The 22,133-nt window shown below is 47.0% G+C and overlaps 1 protein-coding gene across 2 annotated transcripts in view; it reads left to right on the top strand.

Annotated features, from left to right (window-relative positions):
• The first annotated feature begins 1,230 nt into the window (after nt 1–1,230).
• The window catches only part of Vstm4 (V-set and transmembrane domain containing 4), an 84,179-nt gene continuing 63,276 nt past the window's right edge, over nt 1,231–22,133 (top strand). Inside the window, exons 1-2 of one of the 2 annotated variants that reach the window (XM_075988756.1) lie at nt 1,231–1,369; nt 8,133–8,531. In XM_075988756.1, coding sequence (XP_075844871.1) covers nt 1,315–1,369; nt 8,133–8,531 — 454 coding nt within the window. In that variant the 5' untranslated portion in view covers nt 1,231–1,314. The remainder of the gene's footprint in view (nt 1,370–8,132; nt 8,532–22,133) is intronic. The other variant, XM_075988755.1, reaches the window with a different exon arrangement.

Raw genomic sequence — 22,133 nt, 5'->3', positions numbered from 1 at the left:
CCTTTCAGGGGTTGGGATAAAGAGACAAGATCTTGTTAAGCTGACAAGGCTGAAAATCCTCCAGTCTCAGTTTCCCCTATGGTTGGGCTGGCAGTCACTAGACCTGCTAGTCTTTTACTTCTTGCCCTGGTGCCAACTCAGCAGCTCTACAACTACCTCCTGGTCAAGGTCGCCTGCACTTCCACAGTCCTGGCTCTGTAGAGGAGGGGCTGTTTCCATCCTGGCTGTCTGAGTGGTCAGTCTAGTCCCCGTGAAGCTCTTCTCCATGGGGTAATCCCCCAGGTGGCAGGTCCCAAAGGAACTTCCTGTTGGCCTGGCCAGTAAGAATGGAAGGTCCATCCTGGAGTTGTCTGGGCATCAATACCCACTGGCTTCGGGTACCCACTGGCAGTACCTCTCTTGCTTTCTCCACGCCTCCCCCAGTCTTCCTCACAGCCTTTCAGTGGAAGGATTTGAGGCTTCTACTTTCTCTTGTTCCACTCCTCTCCATCCTCTTCCCACTCCCACTCTCCCCCCTCCCCCTTCTCCCCGCTTCCAGGGACACACAAGGGCCTAGTGGCTGTTCTTATTTTCTGAAACCCCACAAAGGAGCCCCAAATAACAGGCACAAAGTGATTGCTGATGTTCACCTTGAAGCGTTGGGTGCACACCACTAGTTGGTACAGGATCGTTGCCCTGCAACAGAGATCGGAAGGCCCAGAAGCACGTGGAAGATTAGGCTCGTTCCAGGCTCTCCCCTGCAAAGCTCTTTAACACCTGCCAAGCCAGGCCCAGGGAAGCAGAGCCCTAAATGGCCATTCTTATCCATAGTTTCAAACTTCTGTGTGAACCCTTTAACTTTCAAAGGATCATCACCCAGCTCCTTCTGCAAGGTCAAGGTAGAAATAGAAAACGTTTTTTTCTCAATTGCTACAAGCCTCAATGAGAGTTCCTGGGGAGCAAATGTGTGAGGTTCACTGTCAGGGTATGTGAATGAATTCAGCCTGTAGGTGCCTGGACCCCTCTTAGGAATGACAGTGTTGGAGGGTGGTCAAGGAGACCAAAAGGCCTCAGGAGACCACAACGTCCTCAGTTCTGTAAGCCCTGAATCTCCTGGGTCACCTCAGTTTTCTCATCTGAGACATGGGCGTGGTGAAAGGGGACACCATGGGCTGGCTGGCTGAGCCTGTTGATGGAGAGGCCGCTCCCCCAGCCCGGCGCGGACCCAGGGACCCAGCAGCTCTGGCCAGGGCTGTGTCAGAAGGCGGAGGGGCGGGCCGGGCCCGGCGGGCGGAGGCGCTCTCCCGGGTCACAGCGCCGGGCGGCGGCGGGAAGATGCGGCTGCGGCTCCTGGCGCTGGCGGCGGCCGTGTTGCTGGGTCCGGCCCCGGGTAAGCGCGGCGTGGCGGGCGGCTGCGCGGGAGGCCGGGGCTCGAGCGAGACGGGAGGCCAGGGGTTGCGCGGGGTCCTGGTGGCGCTCTTCTCCCGGGCGATCTAGGCGGCGCAAGAGCTCCGATCCAGGTCTTTGCGGTTCCCTGGTCCTGTCGGCGTCCCGCGGTGGGGACCCTCTCTCGGGATAGCTCCCGGTCCCTTCTGAGCCGCAGGCCGCGGAACACAGGGAGAAGCCAGCCGGATCGGAGCCCTAAGTTGGCGGCTTCTGTCTTCCATAGCGGTCAGGACCCGTAGCTGTTGCCAGCACCAACTTCCCTTCAACTATCTTTGGAGACGCTCCGAAAATGAGGCCAGGAAACCGGATTGTCCCAGTCGGGTGGGCACTGAGCACTTACGTTTGAGTCTTCTGAGATAGTCAGACCTGGTTAGAGAGGGTGTTTGTTCTAGGCTTCACCCAGCGGGGTCCTTTCCCACAAACATACTGCTCTGGGAAGTACCTCTGCTGGCTTGCATGGAGCTTTATGGTTCCCACTTAGGGTCGCCAAAGCACCTTCTCTTCGTTCCCCAGGATCATGCTGGCTAGAATGATAGTCATAGATACATTAGTGGCTCCTCTTTCCCAGGCGACTACCAGTGCCTGGGGCTCACTGCCCCATTTAATCACAATGGAATTTCAAAGTAAGAACCTCAAGTGTTTATTGATCTAAGTACCTCACAAATCCCTGGCGCGGTTTACCAGCCTACCAACCTCTGAGGGTTGTGCAGTTTTCCCCTATTTTTAAAATAAAGAACAGAGACACAGACCTGAAAAGCAGAATCCTGGACGAACCTAGGGCCACTCTGTAGCGCCTGCTTTTGTGACCCTCATCCTGGGCCGGCCATTCACTCTTTTACATGTCTCCTTCAGGTTTCCTCGCCTCACACATTGGCTTAAGTATAAACCCACGCTCCTAGCCTGGGCAGTCTACCACCTTCACGTGGGAGGTAGAATGGTAGTTTGTTGGTCAGCCACCCTACTTCACCTTACAGAAAAGAAAACTGTCAGTTCAACAAGTCCCTAAATCTGGGCCGTGGTAGAGAGTGGTGGTTACAATTTGAAGTCAGATCTCCCAGGCTTCAGTTTCATCCTGGCTATATGCTGTGCGAGCTTGAACAAACTGCTCAGCTTCTCTGGGCCTGTCTTGGAGGTAAAATGAGAATTATCAGTCACTGCAGATAAATCAAGAAAATGCTTCTAATTGCATTAGAACCGTGTTGGCTCCTGAAGTTCACTTGAGCAGATGTCCACCTCTGTATTCTCACGTGGCATTTTTGGCTCACAGTGAGCGCCACGTGGGTTAGGTCTAGAGACACCTCTGCTGAGTGCAGCCCCAATGCCGCAAACCACTCAAGCAAAGCAGTGGACTTCTTTAGAGATGTGCTGTCCGGAATCAGACACCACTTTGCTGTCGCTTAGAAGTTCCTGGCTCCTGGAAATGAGTGGAGCATTATCTTTAGGCAGAGAGGAAGACGGGCCCCACTCACATGGTGCTAGGCCCACCTTCCTGGTCTGCTCAGAGCTGTGGCCGCTTCTGTAACCCGGGTGAAGCCTTTGGTTCCTGCACCTGAGGGCTGCTGCTGCTTCAGCGCCATCTGGAGCTCCACGGGTTTCCTCCCAGAGAGCTGTGTTCATCCCGCTCATGTCCTCCTCATCATCACTTAAGCCCTGGCAATGCTTGAGCATGCATGGGAGCCTGTTTACGGCGGGCTGTTGTTCTCCAGTTGTTCCTAACCTGAGCAGTCCTAGATATTTGTGTGATTGTCATACCCAAGGTTCCACAGTCTTCCTTTATGCTGTCTATCCAGCGTTTTTTGGGCCTTCCTCTTTGCCTTATCCCATGAAGTCTTCCAAGTAGTGCTATCTTCGGGCATCTGCTGTCCTTCATTCTCATAACATGGCCGAAGTATCTCAAGCGCCGTTGCCGTATCCTGTAGTTTACTTCCTTCTGTAGACGGAGATGTTTCTTAATGTCATTGTTGCGTGTGTTCAGTTTAGTTCTCATGGCCTCACCAAAACACAAAGCAGTGGTTAGACTCGGGAGACCGAGGCTCATGCAGTAACACAAACTACAGTATAACTTATGGGATCCCACACAAAACAAAAATGTAGGGGCTGTTCTTCAGACATATTAAACTTCCAAGCAATGACCACCAGTAAAGGCTAAAGGCAGTGGGCAGCTTTGGCTCTTGCATGCATGGAGCCTCCCTTGCTCCAGGGCAGTGTGGGGTCACTTTCCATGCCCCCAGGTGACACGCAGACTTACAGCTCACCACAGTGCTTCACTTGCTCTTGCCATGAAAACTGTCACTTTCCCACCATCCCTTCTTCTTCCTCCTCCTCCTCCTCCTCCTTCTTCTTCCGGTTTTTTTGAAACAGGGTTTCTCTGTGTAGCTTTGGAACCTGTCCTGCAACTAGTTCTTGTAGACCAGGCTGGCCTTGAACTCACAGAGATCCGCCTGCCTCTGCCTCCCAAGTGCTGGGATTAAAGGCGTGTGCCACCACCGCCCAGCCCTCCTTTTTAACAGAGGCAGGTTTTGAGCCAGGACACCAAAGGACACAACCCAGGCTCTTTACCCATCATTTCTTTGCTCACTGCTTCTTCTCTGACAACTGGAAAGGCCTGGGACTTTGTGACTTCCAGTGCCCAGCCCTTAAGGGATGCCTGGAGCTTTCTAGTGTCAGAACGCATGCATATCGAAGGAATGGAATCATGGCTGCAGGAATCTTGTCCTTCTGCTTGGATCAGTGGCACCCTTTTCTGTATGCCATCCATTGTGGCTTTTCTCTTGTATGAACTGGCCTTTGATTGGGGTAAAGAGTCCCTACCAGAGGACTATGAGCAGGAAGGGGCATCAGTCTAGGCAACAGTGGGGCATAGGTCACAAAAGGATAGCCATCTTTCCAATTCTAGCCTCCATCCAGTTCTTCCTGCCTTGGGAACTCTGCACAGTGAGACCCTCTCTCTTGGAGGTCATTCTTGGCTGTTGAGTTCTGCTTCACTGATTCCAAGATAAACTTCCACTCATGGCCATATTCTTAGTTTTCTTTAACCCCAAGGCCAGGATCAGCGTAGTTCCGAGATTTTCTTAAACCCTGCATGTTTCCTCCATATCCAGTGACACTGTAATTGCATTCCCCATCCTTTGTCCTGATGAGACGTTGTCTCACCCACTAGCCTATTAGCTCATAAGGTCAACTGAGGCTGTGGAGACGAGGGAGCGGCAGAGACTCTGAGTGAGGAGGATTAGTGCGGAGGGAGCTTACCTTAGTTCTTGGCAGGCAGCAAACATTGCCTTCTGCTTCAGGCTATTGTGGCAGTTTTTTAGGTCAGGGAGTGAGGGTTATCCTTGTCTAACTGCTACATTGTGTCAGCTGGAGGAGGAGGGGTGAGTGACACCTACCCTGTGGGGGTCCCTCGTGCTGGGCCAGCAGTTCCTCAGGATACCTTTTCAGCACGCAGGTTGTACGTGTTCTGCCATTCAGTCTGTCTGACCTGTGTGTCATCCCCCATCCCCCATCATTCTTCCTATTGCTCCCCCTCTTTCTGCTGAACCACAGGGGACACAGTGACCATGGTGGGACAGGAACTGTTCAAGCTTCTCTCCCTACATATTGAAAGAAGCTCCTTGACTTAAGAAGTCTCTGCTTGCCTAGTCTCAGCCTTTCCTGGCTGGGCCTGTGCTCCCGCGGTCTGCACATAAGCTGAGCTTCCACGTGTACGAGTTAGGCATAAGGAACCTCCAGCTGCAGTGCTGGGGGCTGCTTGCTCGCGGCACCTGGCTTTGACAGAGGACCCCATTTCTGAAAGCCTGTGACTTTCTGACAGAGCCTGAGGCACTTGGCCATGTCAGGTTCGATGTCCCCAAACCTTTCTGAGCCAGTGCATCCTTGCTCAGGGTCGGTGGCAGGTGAAAGGTTAGGGTGAGCCTTCATCAATGGGAATGTATGCAGTTGCCCCTGTGTGTTCTGTCTTCTTCTCCACGTGTCTATTTTTACATGACCACAGTCTGAGTGGTTCCCATTGTCTCCGGGCACACCCTCAGGATCTCATTTGACTACCTCCGAATACACCCACATTTGGGGGTACTAGAAGTTAGTATTCGGATGTATGAATAGAACTAGGGTTCTTCACAATTCAGCCCATGATGAATGCCTTTGCACTCCCATGGGGGACAGCTATGTTAGGACCATCTGTAAGAGAACATGAGGTGAACGGAAGACAAAAGGGCATGCTAAGAGAAAAGGGTGCCCTCTGAGGAGGTCAGCACAGTCCCTTTGCTGCCAGAGAGGAAAGGGTGCCCTCTGAACTCAGGCCCTTTGCTGCTTCCGGAAGCTGGGGATAGGACATTGAGCTCCCGAGCCACGGGAGGACAGGAGGGGGAGGGGTTACGAGTTTGCCTCCAGGATGGAATCTGGCCTCCCATGGGGACTGGAACACTTGGCACATTCTCTTGGTTTCAGTCACTGTAAATAATCCCCTCTTCATGTAGAGCTAACGGGGAGCCTGGAGCACAGGGTTCAGTCTGCTTTCATCCCACCCATGTTGTTTCCATTTCCTCTCTTCCCAGCCCCTCTGGCTCCAGTGGGGAGCCTTAGGGGGTGGGCCGGGCTGGCCTTGGATTCTGGAAGCCAGCTGCTGCAGTTTGGTGCTCTCTCTTCTGTCCAGTTCTGGGGGGGGGGGGGGGGCTAGTGGAATAGGGGTCAGCCAGGGGTCTGAGAAGCCTCCTTATTCACCAGGGAACTCCCACACGAGGCTATCTGCACTTCAGATGCACCTCAGACATCAAGAGGAAGTGTTGTCCATACGGCCAGGTGTCAGCCAGGTGGGCAAGATGCACGGAAGGTGTAGGCCGCCGCTCTGGTTCACTGTGGTTGGCCTCTGACAGCAAGGGCACTGTCCCTGGGGAAGGCAGGGAGCAGCCCATAGGACACTCCCAGATAGCCAAGAGCTTCTACTTAACTGAATAAAGTGTAGAGAGCCCCTTGCCATGTGAAGTGACGCTCAAGGTCCCTAAGCCTCAGGTGGGCCTTCTCAGATACCTGTTGATGTGCGTTTCCCAATTATCCCTGCCTGGCTCTGAACCTCACTGCTGGAAAGAAGGATTTGAGACCTCGTACAAGTGCATAGCACCCAGCAGCCCCAACCAAAGGCTGTCGTGGTGTGGAGTGCTGAATAATGCACCCCAATATGTAACACCCTAACCCCCCTGGTGAATGTTACCTTGTATGACAAAAGGAACCAGTAGATACAACTAAGTTAATGTTCTTACATTTTTCTGGAGAGTCCTGAGTTTAGCACCTGGCTTCAAAGAGGGCCAAAGGATGGAAGATTGATCCTCAGAACATATCTTTCCGAATGTTGTATAAAATAATCAAGAACATGGCTACTGTGGGTTGGTTGAATGTGGTGTTTCCCCTTAGAAACTCGGTTTGGAATTTGATCTCCATTGTGAGATCCAAGAGATGAGGCTTGTAGGAAGTGGTTAGGACTCTGTCCTCATGAATGGATGGATTCGTTCATTCAACATTTGGCTAGGTCTCTTAAGCACCCATTGTCATGACCTGTGATATCCTGTGCTAAGTTGGGGATTCCTCTAGCAAGAAGGTCACCTCCTATCCAGTCTATGGTAAGATCTCTTAAGCACCTATGTCTTGACGTGTGATTTCCTGTGCTACCCTGGGACCCTGCAGAAAGCTGTACTTTAGAATGGTTCTGAGGAGAGCTGCATGTGAGAAGGTACTTCCCATGAGTTTCAGGGTGGTATGGCTGTATTGCATCACCCATGGTGAATGACAAATCTTCCAAATACAAAGGTGGTTTATGAAAAAGGTACCAGTGTTCAGCTTCTTTAGGTTCAGGTAGTCTGGATACCCTGGTAGGTATTGGGGTGCCCAACTGGAGGTCAGTCAACTCAAGAGTAGAACTGTAGTTCAATTCAACCTACAGTTGATTTGAAAAAAAATCAAAGGGCAGGTTGTAGGGAACAGGACCTGGAACTCTGAAACATCTTTGGGGTTATTGGGAGAACACCATACCCCTCTGGTTCCAAGGACTACTTCAAGTTTTATTTTAGCTTGTATGTTTCTGTTTTGAGACCATAGATCCTGAGTCCAAAGAGGCCACCGAGAATCCCGAGTTTCTCCAATTCACTAGCATGGTATAGCCCTCTGCTTGACCATTATTGCCTAGAGATGGACACACTGAGACTAAGAAAGTGAGCAGGGAGAGAGACAGGCAGTATCCTGGTTGGACAAGCCGTAAAAGGCTACAGATCTGGCCTGCCTTAAACAACTGTGACTTACAGCCCTGCCGACATTGATTTAAACATGCCTTGTTAGTGGAGAAGTTGGGGTGTGAGCTAAGTTTTCAAGAGATTCTCCAAGTCCATAGTCATGTATGTAATCTGAATGTTAGGGGCAGATTAAAACATCTTTTTGAGAACATGTCTATTTGGATGGCCAGTGTTTGACAAATCACATGAATAAAACCAGCATAGAGAAGAAGGTGGGCGTCCATGAGGCCCAAAGGATTGCCGACCTTTCGGTCGTAGTGAGACCTGGGAATGATTGTAGGAGTCCGGAGCCCTTTGCCTCTGACCTGACAGAGCACCTAGATGCCAGCAGCATGCAGCATATCCCTTGTCCCTGGCAGTGGCCCAGCTGCATGAAGTCAGGCTGCGGCCTTCATTCCTTTTCATCCATGTACTCTTCTTCATTTGCAGAACTCTGTGGTGCTCTCAATGTCACCGTGTCCCCAGGACCTGTGGTTGACTACTTGGAAGGGGAAAATGCCACTCTCCTCTGCCACGTCTCCCAGAAGAGACGGAAAGACAGTTTGCTGGCTGTGCGCTGGTTCTTTGCCCCTGATGGCTCCCAGGAGGCCTTGATGGTGAAGATGACCAAGCTGCGGGTGATTCAGTACTATGGGAACTTCAGCCGTACTGCCAACCAACAGAGGCTGCGCCTGCTCGAGGAGCGTCGGGGCGTACTCTACAGGCTGTCTGTTCTGACCCTCCGGCCGGCAGATCAAGGGCAGTATGTCTGCAAAGTCCAAGAGATCAGCAAGCACAGGAACAAGTGGACAGCCTGGTCCAACGGCTCCTCGGCAACAGAAATGAGAGGTAAGAGTGGCACCGGAGTCCCTGAGGAGGTGCAGAGTGTGGGAGGTCGGCGTCCCCGCTTCTGTCATGATGTAAATGTTGGTTGGCTCACTGGCTCTGTGAGCAGAGTACAAGTCTCGCAGCCTCTGTGGGCCACAGGTCTGTGAGTCAAGCCATGCAGATGAGGATGGACCTTGGACACTGTGGCTGATGCGCAGTGTAGATGTGGAAGTAAGGTCAGAGGAGCGAGTGACCACCCCCGTGCACATCCTGCCTGAAATATTGGGCTATGTGTGCTGTCAGATAAAGAAAGCTGGACCCCACTTACAGCGGTCAGTATCTGTTAGAGGTCAGCCTGAACTGCGCTTGATTGGACTTCTGAGATTTTTGTGGTTCTGGGAGAGAATGAGGGGAGGTGACTGCTTAGGACATCGTACACTGAGTCGGTTATGGGGAGCAATGGTCTTTGTTGCTTTTCTTGGTGGAGTGACTGAATACCAGACAGAAATCATTTAAGGGAGGAAAGATTTATTATGGTTTATTGTTTCAGTGTTCAGGATGCAGCCGCTTGACCCCATGCAGCGGGCCAGATCGTCATGCAGTGGGGGCATGGGTGGTGAAGGGCAGCTGCTCACAGGACAGTGAACACAAAGCCAAGGGCGTGATAGAGTGGGGCTGGGCATGGTAGCCTGGAGGGACCCACCTCCAGGGACCCACTTTCTCCAGCTAGGTTCTACTGCCCACGGTGTCTACTAGCTCCTCAGTTAGTACCTGCAGCAGCTGGGGACCAAGCTTGCAACACTTGATCCTATGAAGACATTTCAGATTCAAAGGATAATGATATTGGAAAGTAAGTGGGGTCTTTGGTCCATGTGGAAGTGTCTAAGCATATAAGAAGTTTCCAGAAGCAGTATCCTTCCTTCCCACTGAGGCTGGAAGATGAGGTACTTTTAGATATGATCAGGTAGGTCTGGTCTTTGGATACCTTGAGTTTTCTCAGGTGGGCACTGTTTGCCAAGTGTGTCATCACAGACATGGTGGCCTTGAAGTAACCCTGTCTGTTCAACTGTCCCCAAGCCAAGGCTGAGCCTAATTGGGAAACATCGCAAGGAACTAGACTAGACTTTAATTAGGAAAGAAACCTTTGTGGATGCCCAGCCCATTGTTCAGGTCTCTGTGACCGCCTTAACTAGGGCAACCTGGTACCCTAAAACAGGTGCATGATGGGAGGGCCTGCTATAAACTTCTAGCCCTGTAAATGGAGCAGCCGCATGCTTCTGATCTGCGGCCAGGCTTGGCTCAGCTAGCTGTGAAGTTTGAAAGTCAGGAGGGTAAAGGCCCCAGGCTGGCCCTCCCTTCTACAGGCAGATAGGGAGTGAGTTTGCATTTTCCAAATATCTTGGCTGCCAAACACCACGTGGGAAGGCTGTCATTTTTATCTCCAGTGTTCAGTGTTCTAATCGCGAAGACACCTCTGGCAATTTCAATGCCTTTCTGTAGTGCACTCAAATTGTGTCTTTGATAGCGTCAAACTTGGATTAAATTCCACTCAGGATCAAAAGATTCACAGAGAAAGGCTGATTGTTTAAAATATGAGAGAGAGGCTAATCTTATCAAACACAATATATAATATTAAAGCCTTTAAGCTACATTGTTCGGGTGAGCATTTCGAAAGGGGACTTTTTCTTTCATTTGTGGAAGGTGTCTTTTGCAGCCCTATGTAATAAGGGACATGTTAAAGGGAGCTAATCCGTGTGGGAGGTCTTTGAAGCAGCCACTTGTCTTTGGGCCTGGTGTTATGGTTTGTGGTATGATGTATTTGCAAAAATGGCTTTCCCTCCTTAAGCAAATTAATTCAAGAAAACAAATGGCTGCTAATATAAATATGTTTTTTGGCAAAAAAAAAAACAAGAGCAAAGAACTTCAGTGGCTGAGGACGCAAGCCACAAAGATGGTGTCTAGGTGCTACAACATGAGATCATGAGTGTGTGCGTGTGCCGTGCATGTGTGCGTGTGTGTGTTCAATGTGCACGGCCACGTGTCCAATATATCCTGGAGTCATGTGCTAAACCTCTTGGCAGTGGCAAATACTACCAATTATCCTATGTAAAAAGTCCTCCTGCCTTTAAGTAAGCAATCATCCAGTTTATTACTTCATGTGAACCAGCTTTAAGTGAATGAAGCCAGGCTCCTTCCACAATGTTTATTTGAAAACTTGTTCCAAAACTCCAAGGTAGTTTGCAAGACTTCCCCAGAAAAAAGGATCTTCCTTCCCTTCCCCTCCCAACTCTTCTTCCTCCTCCTCCCATCTTTGATCCTCCCATTTCTCCTCATTGGCTCCCTTTCCCTTTGCTCATTTTCTTTTATACTTTTTCTCTTTTTCTTTTGTAAATGGAGTGACATTCCATTGTGTGTAGCTTCCACATTTTCACTACCCATTGTCAGTTTGTGGACATATGGGTGGATTCTTTCACCAGCTACTGTGACTAGGGCAGTAATGAAGATGGCTGAACAGTGTCTTCCCAGGAGCATAGAAAGACCTTTAGGTATATGCCTAACGGAGCGGTAGAGCCAGGTCATATGGTAGATCTATTTTTGCTTTTTTTGGGAAACTTCCATACCGATTTCCAAAGAGACTTTGCTCTTTTAGACATCCACCAACACCATGTAAGCATCCCCCTCCCCCATGTCCAAGGGGCTAGTTTTCATTATTTGTGCTCCCAGGGCTATTCTGAGTGGCTGCAATGGAGCCTTTGATGTGGTTTTAATCTGTGTTTTCTTGATGGCTAAGGATCTTGAACGTGTGAAAGTGTTTACTGGCCATTGTGTTCCCCCTCTGAGAACTTTCTATTCAGTTCCACAGTCCACTTTTCAGTCATGTTGTTTTCTTGGTGTTTAATTCTTTGAGTTCTTGGTATGGTCCAGACACAGATCTTCTGTATAGCTACAAAGATTTTCTTCCATTCTGTGGGTTGTCTGTTCACTTAGTTGTTGAGACCGCCAGCCCCAAAATAATGACATGGAAACTTATTATTAATTATGAATGCTCAGCCTTAGCTTAGGCTTGTTTTTAACTAGTTCTTATAACAAATTAATCCATAGTTTTAAATCTACATGCTGGCACATGGTCATTACCTCATCTCCATATTGCCCATCCTGCTTCCTCCGTGTCTGACTGGCAACTCCCAGCATGCCTAGATTCCTTCTCCTCTTCTTTTCTCTCCCTGGAAACCGGAAATTGTGCCTATTCTTTCCTGCCTAGCCATTGGCTGTTCAGCCTTTCATTACACCAATCACAGCAACAAATCTTCACACAGTGTACAAATATTCCGCAACATAGTTGACTCTTTATTTTGTTGGGCAGAAGCTTATTAGTTTCCCAAGGTCCTATTTGTTAACGGTTGGTCTTCATTTCTGTACAGCCAGAGTCCTATTCACAAGATTCTTATCTATGCATGTTCCCTACTTGTTTCTCTAACCAGTTTGGGCTATCAGGTCTTATATTGAAGTTCTTTTTTTTTAAATTAATTTATTTATTTAAGGATTTCTGCCTCCTCCCCATCACTGCCTCCCATTTCCCTCCCCCTCCCCCGATCAAGTCCCCATTCCTCATCAGCCCGAAGAGCAATCAGGGTTCCCTGACCTGTGGGAAGCCCAAGGACCGCCCACCTCGCCCCACTATAATATATTGAAGTTCTTTATCCATTTGGAGATGAGTTTAGTGTAGGGTGGTAAAGATGTAGTTTTATTTTTTCTGTATGTTGCAGTCATGGTTTTTCAACACTATTTTTGAAGGTTCTGTCTTTTCCCCAGTGTATTTTTTGGTGTTTCTGCCAAAGATCAGGTAGCTGTCATCACGTAGAGTGTATCAGGCTCTTCTACTCTTTTCCAATGATATACGTGTCTGTTGTGTGTCAGTACCAGGCTGTGTTTGTTGCTGTGGCTCTGTAGTGTGATTTGAAATCAAGCATGGTGACACCTCCTTTTGTTCAGCATTGCTTTGACTTGATCTTCTTTTGTGTTTCTACACACATTTTGAGATTGTTTTTCTTATGTCTGTGAAGAAAGGACCTGGTATTTTGATTGAGATTGCAATGTATCTAATTTTTTGACTGCTTTTGTACTGTTTTAGTTCCTGTTCTATGGCTGTGAAGAGGCACCATGAACAAGAAAATTCTTATAAAAGAAAGTATTTAACTCAGGGCTGGCTTATAGTTTCAGAGGGTTAGTACATGACCATCATGGCAGGACAGACAGACGTGGCACCGCTAAGAGCAGTCGCTAAGAGTTTTATAGCCTGATATGCAGGCAGTAGGCAGAGAGAGAGAGAGAGAGAGAGAGAGAGAGAGAGAGAGAGAGAGAGAGAGACTGGGCCTGGCACGCATGGGTTATAGAAACCTCAAAGCCTACTCACAATGACACATCTCCTCCAGGCCACACCTTCTCCAAGACCAAAGACCACACTTCCTAATCTTCCCCTAAGAGTTCCACTACCTGGTGACTAAACATTCAAGTATATGAGCTTATGGGGTCATTCTCATTTGAGCCTCAACAAGTAGAGTAGCCATTTTCATAGTATTAATTCTGTTGGTGCGTGGATTGAGGCCTGTCCATCTTCCAGTATCTTCCTTGATTTTTTCAGCATGTTCAAGTTTTCACTGCAAATGTCCTTTGTTTCCTAGTTAGATTTGTTCCAATGTATTTTGTTTTAATTTTTATGACTATTGTGGATTGAATTGTTACGTTTTCCTAACTTTTTTTAGTACTTTTGTCATATATATATATACATACATATATGTATATATAGAGAGATACATATATATATATGTATATGAAGGCTACTGATTTTTATGTGTTAACTTTGTATCCTGTCACTTTGTTAAAAAGTATTTATCAGCCTTTTTTTGGTGGAATCTTTATGAACTCTTATGTATAGAATCAAGTCATATGCAGATTGAATTGTTACGTTTTCCTAACTTTTTTTAGTACTTTTGTCATAGATATACATACATATATGTATATATAGAGAAATACATATATATGTATATAAAGGCTACTGACTTTTATGTGTTAATTTTGTATCCTGTCACTTTGTTAAAAAGTATTTATCAGCCTTTTTTTTTGGTGGAATCTTTATGAACTCTTATGTATAGAATCAAGTCATATGCAGATAGGAATACTTTGGCTTCCTCTTTTCCTAATTGCATGCCTTTCATTTCTTGTCTTATTGCTGTAGCTAAGATTTCGAGCACTATACTAAACCACACAAATACTTCATATTTTATGGCGATTTGTGTAGTCTAACTTGTCATTATTTTCCATTGTGGTATTCCTTTTTCAGAAGCTGTTTTTATTCAGAAGTTGCAATTTACACTTGATTAATTATACAGAGTACCCTTTGGTGTCTAATCTTGGAAAGTATTTCCAATTGCACGCTTATAAAAGTATTTATAATTTTCTCTTACACTTTAAATGTTAAAAACGTTATTTTTATCTCCTTAAAATCCATTTTTATATAAAGATAAATTATTTTTGTTTCCTACTATTCCAATTATTAGAGGGTAAGATAAGTTTTCCTATTGTCAGTGTTTCAGTTTTTCTTATGTGATTTATCTTTAAGATAATCTTGAGAAACAACTTACCTAGTTTTGTGGATATTGTTTAATGTTTTGACTGGTATATTGACTTTTAAAACTGTTATTGTGTTGATAAGTGCAATCATATTTTTTGTGTGTTTTGTGCTGCTATGAAAAATGCCCGAGGTTGGGGTTTTGATAGGGAAATGGGTTTATATAATTCACAGCTTTATAGACTATGAGTCCAAGATTGGGTGGCTGCATCTGCTTAGCTGCTGCACAGTGTGACAGTGGGTATCATGACGGGCACATGTGCAAGGAGCAGTGTTTACATGGTGAGACAGGAAACCAGAGGGAAAGTCTAAGCCATGCTTGCTCTTTCTGTAACAGTCCGCTTTAAAGGAAACAAACCGGGGCCTGAAAAAGAGGGCAGCACCCAATAACTTATGACATGTCTCCATTTCTTCAAGGTTCCAGTACCTCTGAGAGTCCTTACATGGGGACCAAGCCTCTAGCACCCAAATTCCTGGAGAGAAAACTCATAATCATAGATCCATTTTGCACATCTTTGCTATGTAGCTGTTCTTATCCAGGAGCCCTGTATTCCTTTGTCTATTGCAGCTTTTTAAGCACCTTATGAAAAAAAGTACCCACATATGACTCCTGAGCATTTTTATTTTGTTTACTCCTCAATCTTTCATTGTTGTTACTAAAATCCAGTCCTCCCTTCGTGTGTGCACACACAGTTGGGTTGCTGGCAAGTATGGAGTTTGACTTTTGTTGACTTGCTTTTGGCAGCGCATGGGGTTCTGTGTACTTCAGGTGTGGTCTTTTCATTTGCTTATCAGTGGGTCTGTGACTTTGTGTGTGTGTGTGTGTGTGTGTGTGTGTGTGTGTGTGTGTGTGTGTGTGTGTTTTAATCTGTGTCCCAGTGGCCAGTACTTTAAACTGTTAGTCTGCGTCCTTTTTGAACAATTCTACTATGAATTTAACTTCTCTGTTTGGGTTTCCGTCCTGATCACATGTTCTATTAGAGACTGTTAGAGACTTGGTTGCCTTAGGAAAAAAAAAGCCAGATTTGAGATATCTGTGATCCTTACTAATCCACTCACCAGAAAGGTCATTGGGGTTGTCCTGGAGAACCTTTCCCTTTGGAGTTTCTAAAGTCCTTAGTTAAACATCCATTCTCTAAGTCTGTCAGAGAGAGAAAGCATGTCAGGTATAGTGACATTCACACACTTTCAACCATCTGGCATTCCTCTTCTCTAGGATTTCCCATCTTCCTTAGCTATAATTACTTCTGCGCCTGTGAGTGGCCATCCCACAGAAAGGACAGAGTGGAGTTGTTTTTTCCCCTTGGAAGGGGAGGGAGGAGAATAGGAATTCTTCTGGCTGTAAAAGGTCATTGCTAGGAAGCCCAATCCAGGCCGTTGAATAGATTAAAGCCATGGATATTGTTGGGGCACAACAACCAAGGCTCATGCTCGTGGTGTAGGGTACTTAGGTAGTATTCAAAGTGTTTATGTGTCTCATGATGCAGTCGGGTCCGATATCACGGCACCATTCATATCACTGGGCTCTGGTTTGCATCTTAGAGGGGGAGAGCTAGGGAAAGCTGATATCCAGGGACAGACTGCGAAACTTTCACCCTGCCCTACCCACAGCCACACTGCATCCTGTGGATGGTGGATTCCTGTGCTTGTTAAATGCACTACGAATATCATATACAATACAAACGGGAGCAACAGCAGTGAGAAGTCACGATCCAAACAAACGATCAGCACACCCCAATACTTTCAGCTCCCCTTTCCTAACTTGGTTCTGTGTCTGTGCCTGTGCTTTTTCCCTAGGTCGGGCCAGACCCTGGAGCCCGTGTGCATGAAAGGAGTAGCAGTTTAGTGGAGTAAGCCCTATGCTAACAGAGCTGCTTGCTGTTTTACATTTTCAGTGGAAAATTATTAAGCTGTGAGAGATCAGGGATTTTGAAACGCGGGGAAATAGACAAGGGGCCCTGTCAGGAAATCATGTGCTGGATTTTGGCAGTCGCTCCTGGATGCTCTCAAGGTTGCTAGTGTGATGTGACGCAAATCCATAGGCAGGAATGATGAGTAAACACTTGCGCCTCCTGAGGACCATGAAGTCAGGCTCGGCTTATCGTAGAAAATCCATCAGAGCTGATAAATGTGTGAGTGGAATCTTTCTTGTAAGAATGCAAAAGCCAAGGCGACGTGTGAGGTGCCTTGTGCCATGTGCCACTTGCTGGGTGAAAAACCCTGCTTAGAGAGAACTGGGACTAAGGCGTCCTCCGTGGTGCATGGTGTCAGAGTGCTGCTGACCCTGTGCGAACATCAGGGTCAATGTTAGGTTTGAGTGCACTTAGCTGTTTTACCAATGGTCTTAAAAAGGGTGCTCATATCACCCTAATGAATTTTCAGAAAATACAAAATTGAGAAATGCTTTTTAAAAAAAAACATTGACGAGGAGTACAGCATAATAAAAATGATTCCAGGGAGGTAGGAAAAACAGGCAGGAAATAACAAAATGAGATTCAATTTGAAGGCAGGCAGAGTAATACATTGGGGGCACATGAATCTTAAGCAATGTAGGATCGTCATCAGGAGGCTGTCTCCATGAAGGGATAATGGAAAGCGATTATATGATCTTGTGCAGTGTGATACCATGGTGTGTCAGCTGTTGTCACTTGTATGCTTGAACGAATTAGCCTGACATCTCTCGGAAGTCAGGCAAGTGGGCCAGGCCCTGTATGGGTGACATTTTGTGAGACCATGCAATGAACTCTGAGAACACATTTCCAAAAACATAGATACAATCAAAAAAGAAAGATAAAGGTAAGGAAATAAATGGCAGTCCTGAGAGAAAATCTGCTCTTTCAGTCCATGAAGCTGTGGTTGGCTTAGTGAAGAAGTTGCATTGGAAACAGGCCTTCTGGTGCTCATTTCTTTGAGTATGTACCTTAGTTCACTTTTTTTTTGTCATGGTAACAAATTTCCTGAGACTGGGTAACTCATAAATAATAGAGATTTATTTAGTTCACGTTTCCAGAGGCCAAGAAGTCAAGAGCATGTTGTTGGCACCATTGAGGGCTTCCTGTTCATCGGTGTGGTCCAGGGCAGAGGACTCACTTTTATAACAGAGCCATCCTTGTATAACCCAACTTATTGGTCATGTCATTGATCAGTGAATGGATTTGGGAGGGCCCTATCCAATCACCTCTCTAAAGTCCTACCTTTTAGCATTGCTGTATTGGTGGCCAAGTTGCCAATGCAAGAACTTTTGTGGGATACAGTCAGATCACAGCAGCATCAATAAAGTTACTAAGCCATTAAAATTCTTGGGGGTCTGGAAGCACATGGGTGGATTCATTCTGCAGAATGGACGGTCCATTGTGAGTTCAGTGGTGAAAGACATTGGACACCATGGAGATTCAGAGGGCCCCTTGCAGGCCAAGAGAAGGGGCAGTGCTGGGGCTGGACTGATGGCTTATGATGGGGTACTGATAACTAGGGGATTACACAAAGGTGCCTGTAGAGAACATTATTGAGTTTCCGTTGGATGTCGCAGCCTTTCCTGATAAAAGACTTTACTGGAGAGTGTGGATTCCCAACTGTGTGAGGCGCTTTCCGCCATGGAAAACTGTCATGCATCCCACAGCTTCAGGTAGCTCTACCTGTTGGCTGACTGAAACATGGGTTTGAGGAGCAAGATGAAAGGGGCAGAGACTGTTTTTCATAGTTCAAAGGGGTGTTAAATTTGGCCAAAGGAAGAGAGCAGTGCTAAGGTGTTAGGTGAGAAACATTTGCTAATGGACCGATTGGGGTTATGAGAGAGGTCTTTGGGACCTCAGGGTTGGGTGGAGCCCAGACAAGAGGTATGGTTTGAAAAGTTCCTCCCGGGGTACCCATATATGTGAGCCTGCAGTTTCTTCCGGGGGTACCCATACATGTGGGCCTGCAGTTTCCTGTGGTCTCACCATTGTGAGCTGGTCACTCTGTTTTGAATGGGTGAAGGTTTCTAGGAGTTAGTAAGGTGGTCAACGATGGGGCTGTGGGAAAACACCAATATTGGGGCAATGGAAGGGTACAGTTTGGCTTGTTGTCCGCTGTATGGGCTATTTTGGTCTGGTGGTAGAATTTGCTTTTCTCTTGTTGTGATAAAACACTTTGAACAAGAAGCAGTTTAGGGGAAGGTGGGGCTTATTTGGCTTACATTTCCAGGACACAATCCTTCATCAACTGAAGCTAGGGAAAGAAATCAGGTAGAAACCTGAAGCAGAACCCATGGAGTAAGGCTGCTCACTGGCTCATGCCCAGCTGCCTTCCTTATGCAGCCTAGGCCCACCTGCCTAGGGATGGTGCCGCCCACGGTGGGCCAGGCCCTCTCACATCAGTCATCAGTCAAGATAATCTCTCACAGGCGTGGACATGGGTAAATTGGATCTGGACAATTTCTCCACTGAGGCTTCCTTTTCCTGGGTAACTCTAGGCTGTGTCAAGTTGACAAGAAGCAAACCAGTACAGGGGAATTTGGCATGTTCTAAGTTGGAATGGATTTTTGTATCCTGCAAACATGATAGATAGCCCATTGCCATTGCCATGATAGATAGATTTCCAAATGCCATTGGCTTTTGGTACCCACAGGCATAAAATAAAACAAAATAAGAAATGAAGAAACCAAAATAGAGCTGCGAAGGGTTTTACCAAGGTAGGTAGTGATTGGATAATCATCCTACATATCTCTGTCAAAACAAACAAACAAACAAAAAACTGACAGCTTTGGATGTCTCCTAAGAGTGAGACAAAGCATGCTTGTTCTCTTTAGGGTAAAATCCCACGATCACCTTGGAAATGAGGCTAAGACTCCATATTCCAAGGGGTTCAAAATCTCTCATACATGTGAGAAATATGGTCAACTGAGTATCCTTTGGTGGTTTTTCAGTCAAGTTTTTGCAGCCTGTGGCATCAGAGGCAGTCCAACATTTGAGATGAAATACTTCCCCTCCCTCTGCCCCGTGTTCGGAGGGAGCTCCCTTCATCAACAGTGCAATGCTCGGAACAGCAGCAACCTGCAGACTTCTGCAGTTTAAGCAGGGTTTTACACTAACCACAAACAGCACAGCTGAAGGAGCCAGACTGTTGGTTGATTTAAGGTTGCATAAGTCAGTTTTCAATGGGAAAATGCTGTTACCTTAAAAGTTTAGTGGCGGAGCTAACAAGATGACTCAGTGTGTAAAGCGTCTGCCAGGCAAATGTGAAGACCTGCATTCCATTCCCCAGAACCCACCTGAAAACTACATCCAGAGGGAAGTCTGCCCCAGCACATCTCTGGGGAGATGAGAGGTGAAAACAGCAGAATCCTTGTAGCTTTCTGACAGCTACCTGGGTTTCCACAGTGGCAAAAGGGAAATCCCACCTCAACAACACAGAAAGTCAGGCACAACAGCCAGGTCTTCCTTCAACCTCCACATGAGCTCTGGGCATGTGTGTGTGTGTTTGTGTGTATGTGTGTGTGTGTGCCCATATGTGAACACATGAATGAATTAATCATGCCTGGATATCACACACACACACACACACACACACACACACACACACACACACACAGAGAGAGAGAGAGAGACAGACAGACAGACAGACAGACAGACAGAGATAGAGAGAGACAGAGAGACAGAGAGACAGAGACAGAGAGACAAAGACAGAGAGAGTGAGAGAAAGAAAGAGAGAGAATGAGCATTATTTACAAGAACAAAAAGAAATGTTGGGGGCAAAGATGAAATCAGAACATAATTATCATCTGAGCTTTTGACCCCACAGTGTGAGAGGGGACTTAATAATTAGATTTGAACTTAACACCACAGGGAACAGATACTTCCGGTTTCCATGGAAGAAGTTAACTAAATCCCTTCTCTCTAGAGACATGGGACAGATAATTAGGAATGAGATTTACTGAACATTTAGGGCTACTGCTTAATTAAGCAAGCGCACATCATGGTGTTTACAGTGTCAACAGGTCCAGACACTCAGAAAAAACAAATTGACAACCGGAGTGTAATTTAAACAACACTCAGACATATTCTTCATTGAACTAAACCACAGGCCAACCACCAGTCTTGCAAAACTCCAGGAGATTAAAATATCAAACTCCCAAACATGTAAAAAGCTATCATTTATGAAGCTGTCCTTGGGACACTGTGCCCAAAGAGGCTTGAGGTAGACAGCTAGCATCTCTGCTGACCTTGGACCACAGCCTTCTAATCTAGGGGAAGGGCGTGAGGAGACAGGATGAAAAGGCAGTATTGTATAGCAGGTGCCCTTGACATGGAAGGAAGGCAGGGATACAGTTCTGGGGTACATATGAGATCACAGGAGGGCTTCAACAGAAATGCTGGGCCCCGCATGTCAGAACCAAAGGCAGCTCAGGCAAGCTGAAGCAGGAAGAAGAGAAACTCTAGGAATCTAGGGGATGCAAGTTAGGGAAGTGGGCAGTGATGAGCAGACAGGCTGCCAAGGTGACCTGGCCAGGGATTTCAGCACCCTGCCAATTCTGCTTTGAGGTCACTCACCTGTGACTCTGTCCCTGGGCACAGATGAGGTTCCAGAACACATTTGACACGTAAAAAGTGAATGAATGATTTAAACTCTTGGGTAAAATGCCCAATCGAAACGACAAAAAAGGGACAGAAAGGCGGGTGCTGAGGCGGATGCTGAGAGAGGCTGAGTCAGTGAGGAAGTCCCGCTCCCCAACTGTACAAAATGCTGACCCTTGTGTTCTGTTGCTGGCTCCCTTGAGGAATGTGAACTTCCTTTGCAACTGCCTGGGCACCCTGGGAAGTTTATTTATTTTTAATCCTTTGTTTTGTTTGCTACGGTTTGCCTTAGTCTGAGTGCAAAAGGCAAGAGGGACTGAAGCTGCACAAAGCAGAGTCTCAGTGTTTACCACGGTGGCCCAGGCAGGTCACCGGGTGGTCTTTCCCACAGTTCTGCTCTGTCAGAACCACCAGAAGGGCTGCCTCTGAACTGAGTCTTGCAGAAGCAAAGGGGAAAGGAAGCGACAGGCAAGCCTATCACCGAAGTATCTGTGTCAATGGCTCCTTCTCCATCTTGTGGATCCAACTGTACGTAGTGCGAATACAGCTACATTTTAACAGTTCCTCCACTTGGGAATTGGGCCTTTGAAAACAGGCAAATAGTGAGAGCCTCTTCACTTTGAACTGGGAGCAAAGGGGTTGTTGACTCGTTCCTTTATTTTCTGGTCACCTACATATATGTTTCTTCACACGGATCTGTGTAGTATGCAGTCTGAGGAAACTGAGGCAGGGTTGGCATCTGCTCCCCGCTGGGTACACATTTGCAAGGTTTGCATACCAGGGAGCAGATCTTAGACTCTGCTTTTCTTGGCAGAAGCTATGGATCATTTTCTGCTTAAGGAATCCTGCTTCCTTCCTGTAGAAATCTGTAAATAAACACCCATGAGGGCCAGGGCCAGGGCCAGCACCTGCAGGCACCGTGAGCCCTGGGGCAGATGTGTGGCTAGGTCTCCATGGCTTCTGAGGCTTCAGAGAGGAAAGGAGGCTCTGGTGGGATGGGGCTTCTGCCCTGGCCTCTTCCCCAATGCTTCCAACATGTAATGATGTCACAGTCCTGCTTTCAGTTCCTTTTGAGTAGCCTACTTCTCTACTATGCCCCCACTGTACCGTACATAACCACACCATGCCATACCATACCATATCATATCATATCATATCATATCATATCATACCATACCATACCACACCACACCATACCACACCATACCATGCCATACAGCATGGTACCATATCATAGTCTGGCTAATTGATTCATTCATTCTTTTGTTTTCTAATAAGACACAGTCTTGATATATTGCCCAGCCTTGCTTCCAACTCCCAGGCTCCAGGGGATCCTCCTGCTTTTGCCAAGAGCTCCAGGCACACACTCTAGAACCACGTCACTCCTGTGAAATAACCAAGGAAAATCCTAGAAAGTGAAGGAAAGGACAAAGATGCAGATAG

Source organism: Microtus pennsylvanicus, chromosome 10, assembly GCF_037038515.1.
Source record: "Microtus pennsylvanicus isolate mMicPen1 chromosome 10, mMicPen1.hap1, whole genome shotgun sequence".
Classification (NCBI taxonomy): domain Eukaryota; kingdom Metazoa; phylum Chordata; class Mammalia; order Rodentia; family Cricetidae; genus Microtus; species Microtus pennsylvanicus.
This window is presented reverse-complemented; position numbering and strand designations above follow the sequence as displayed.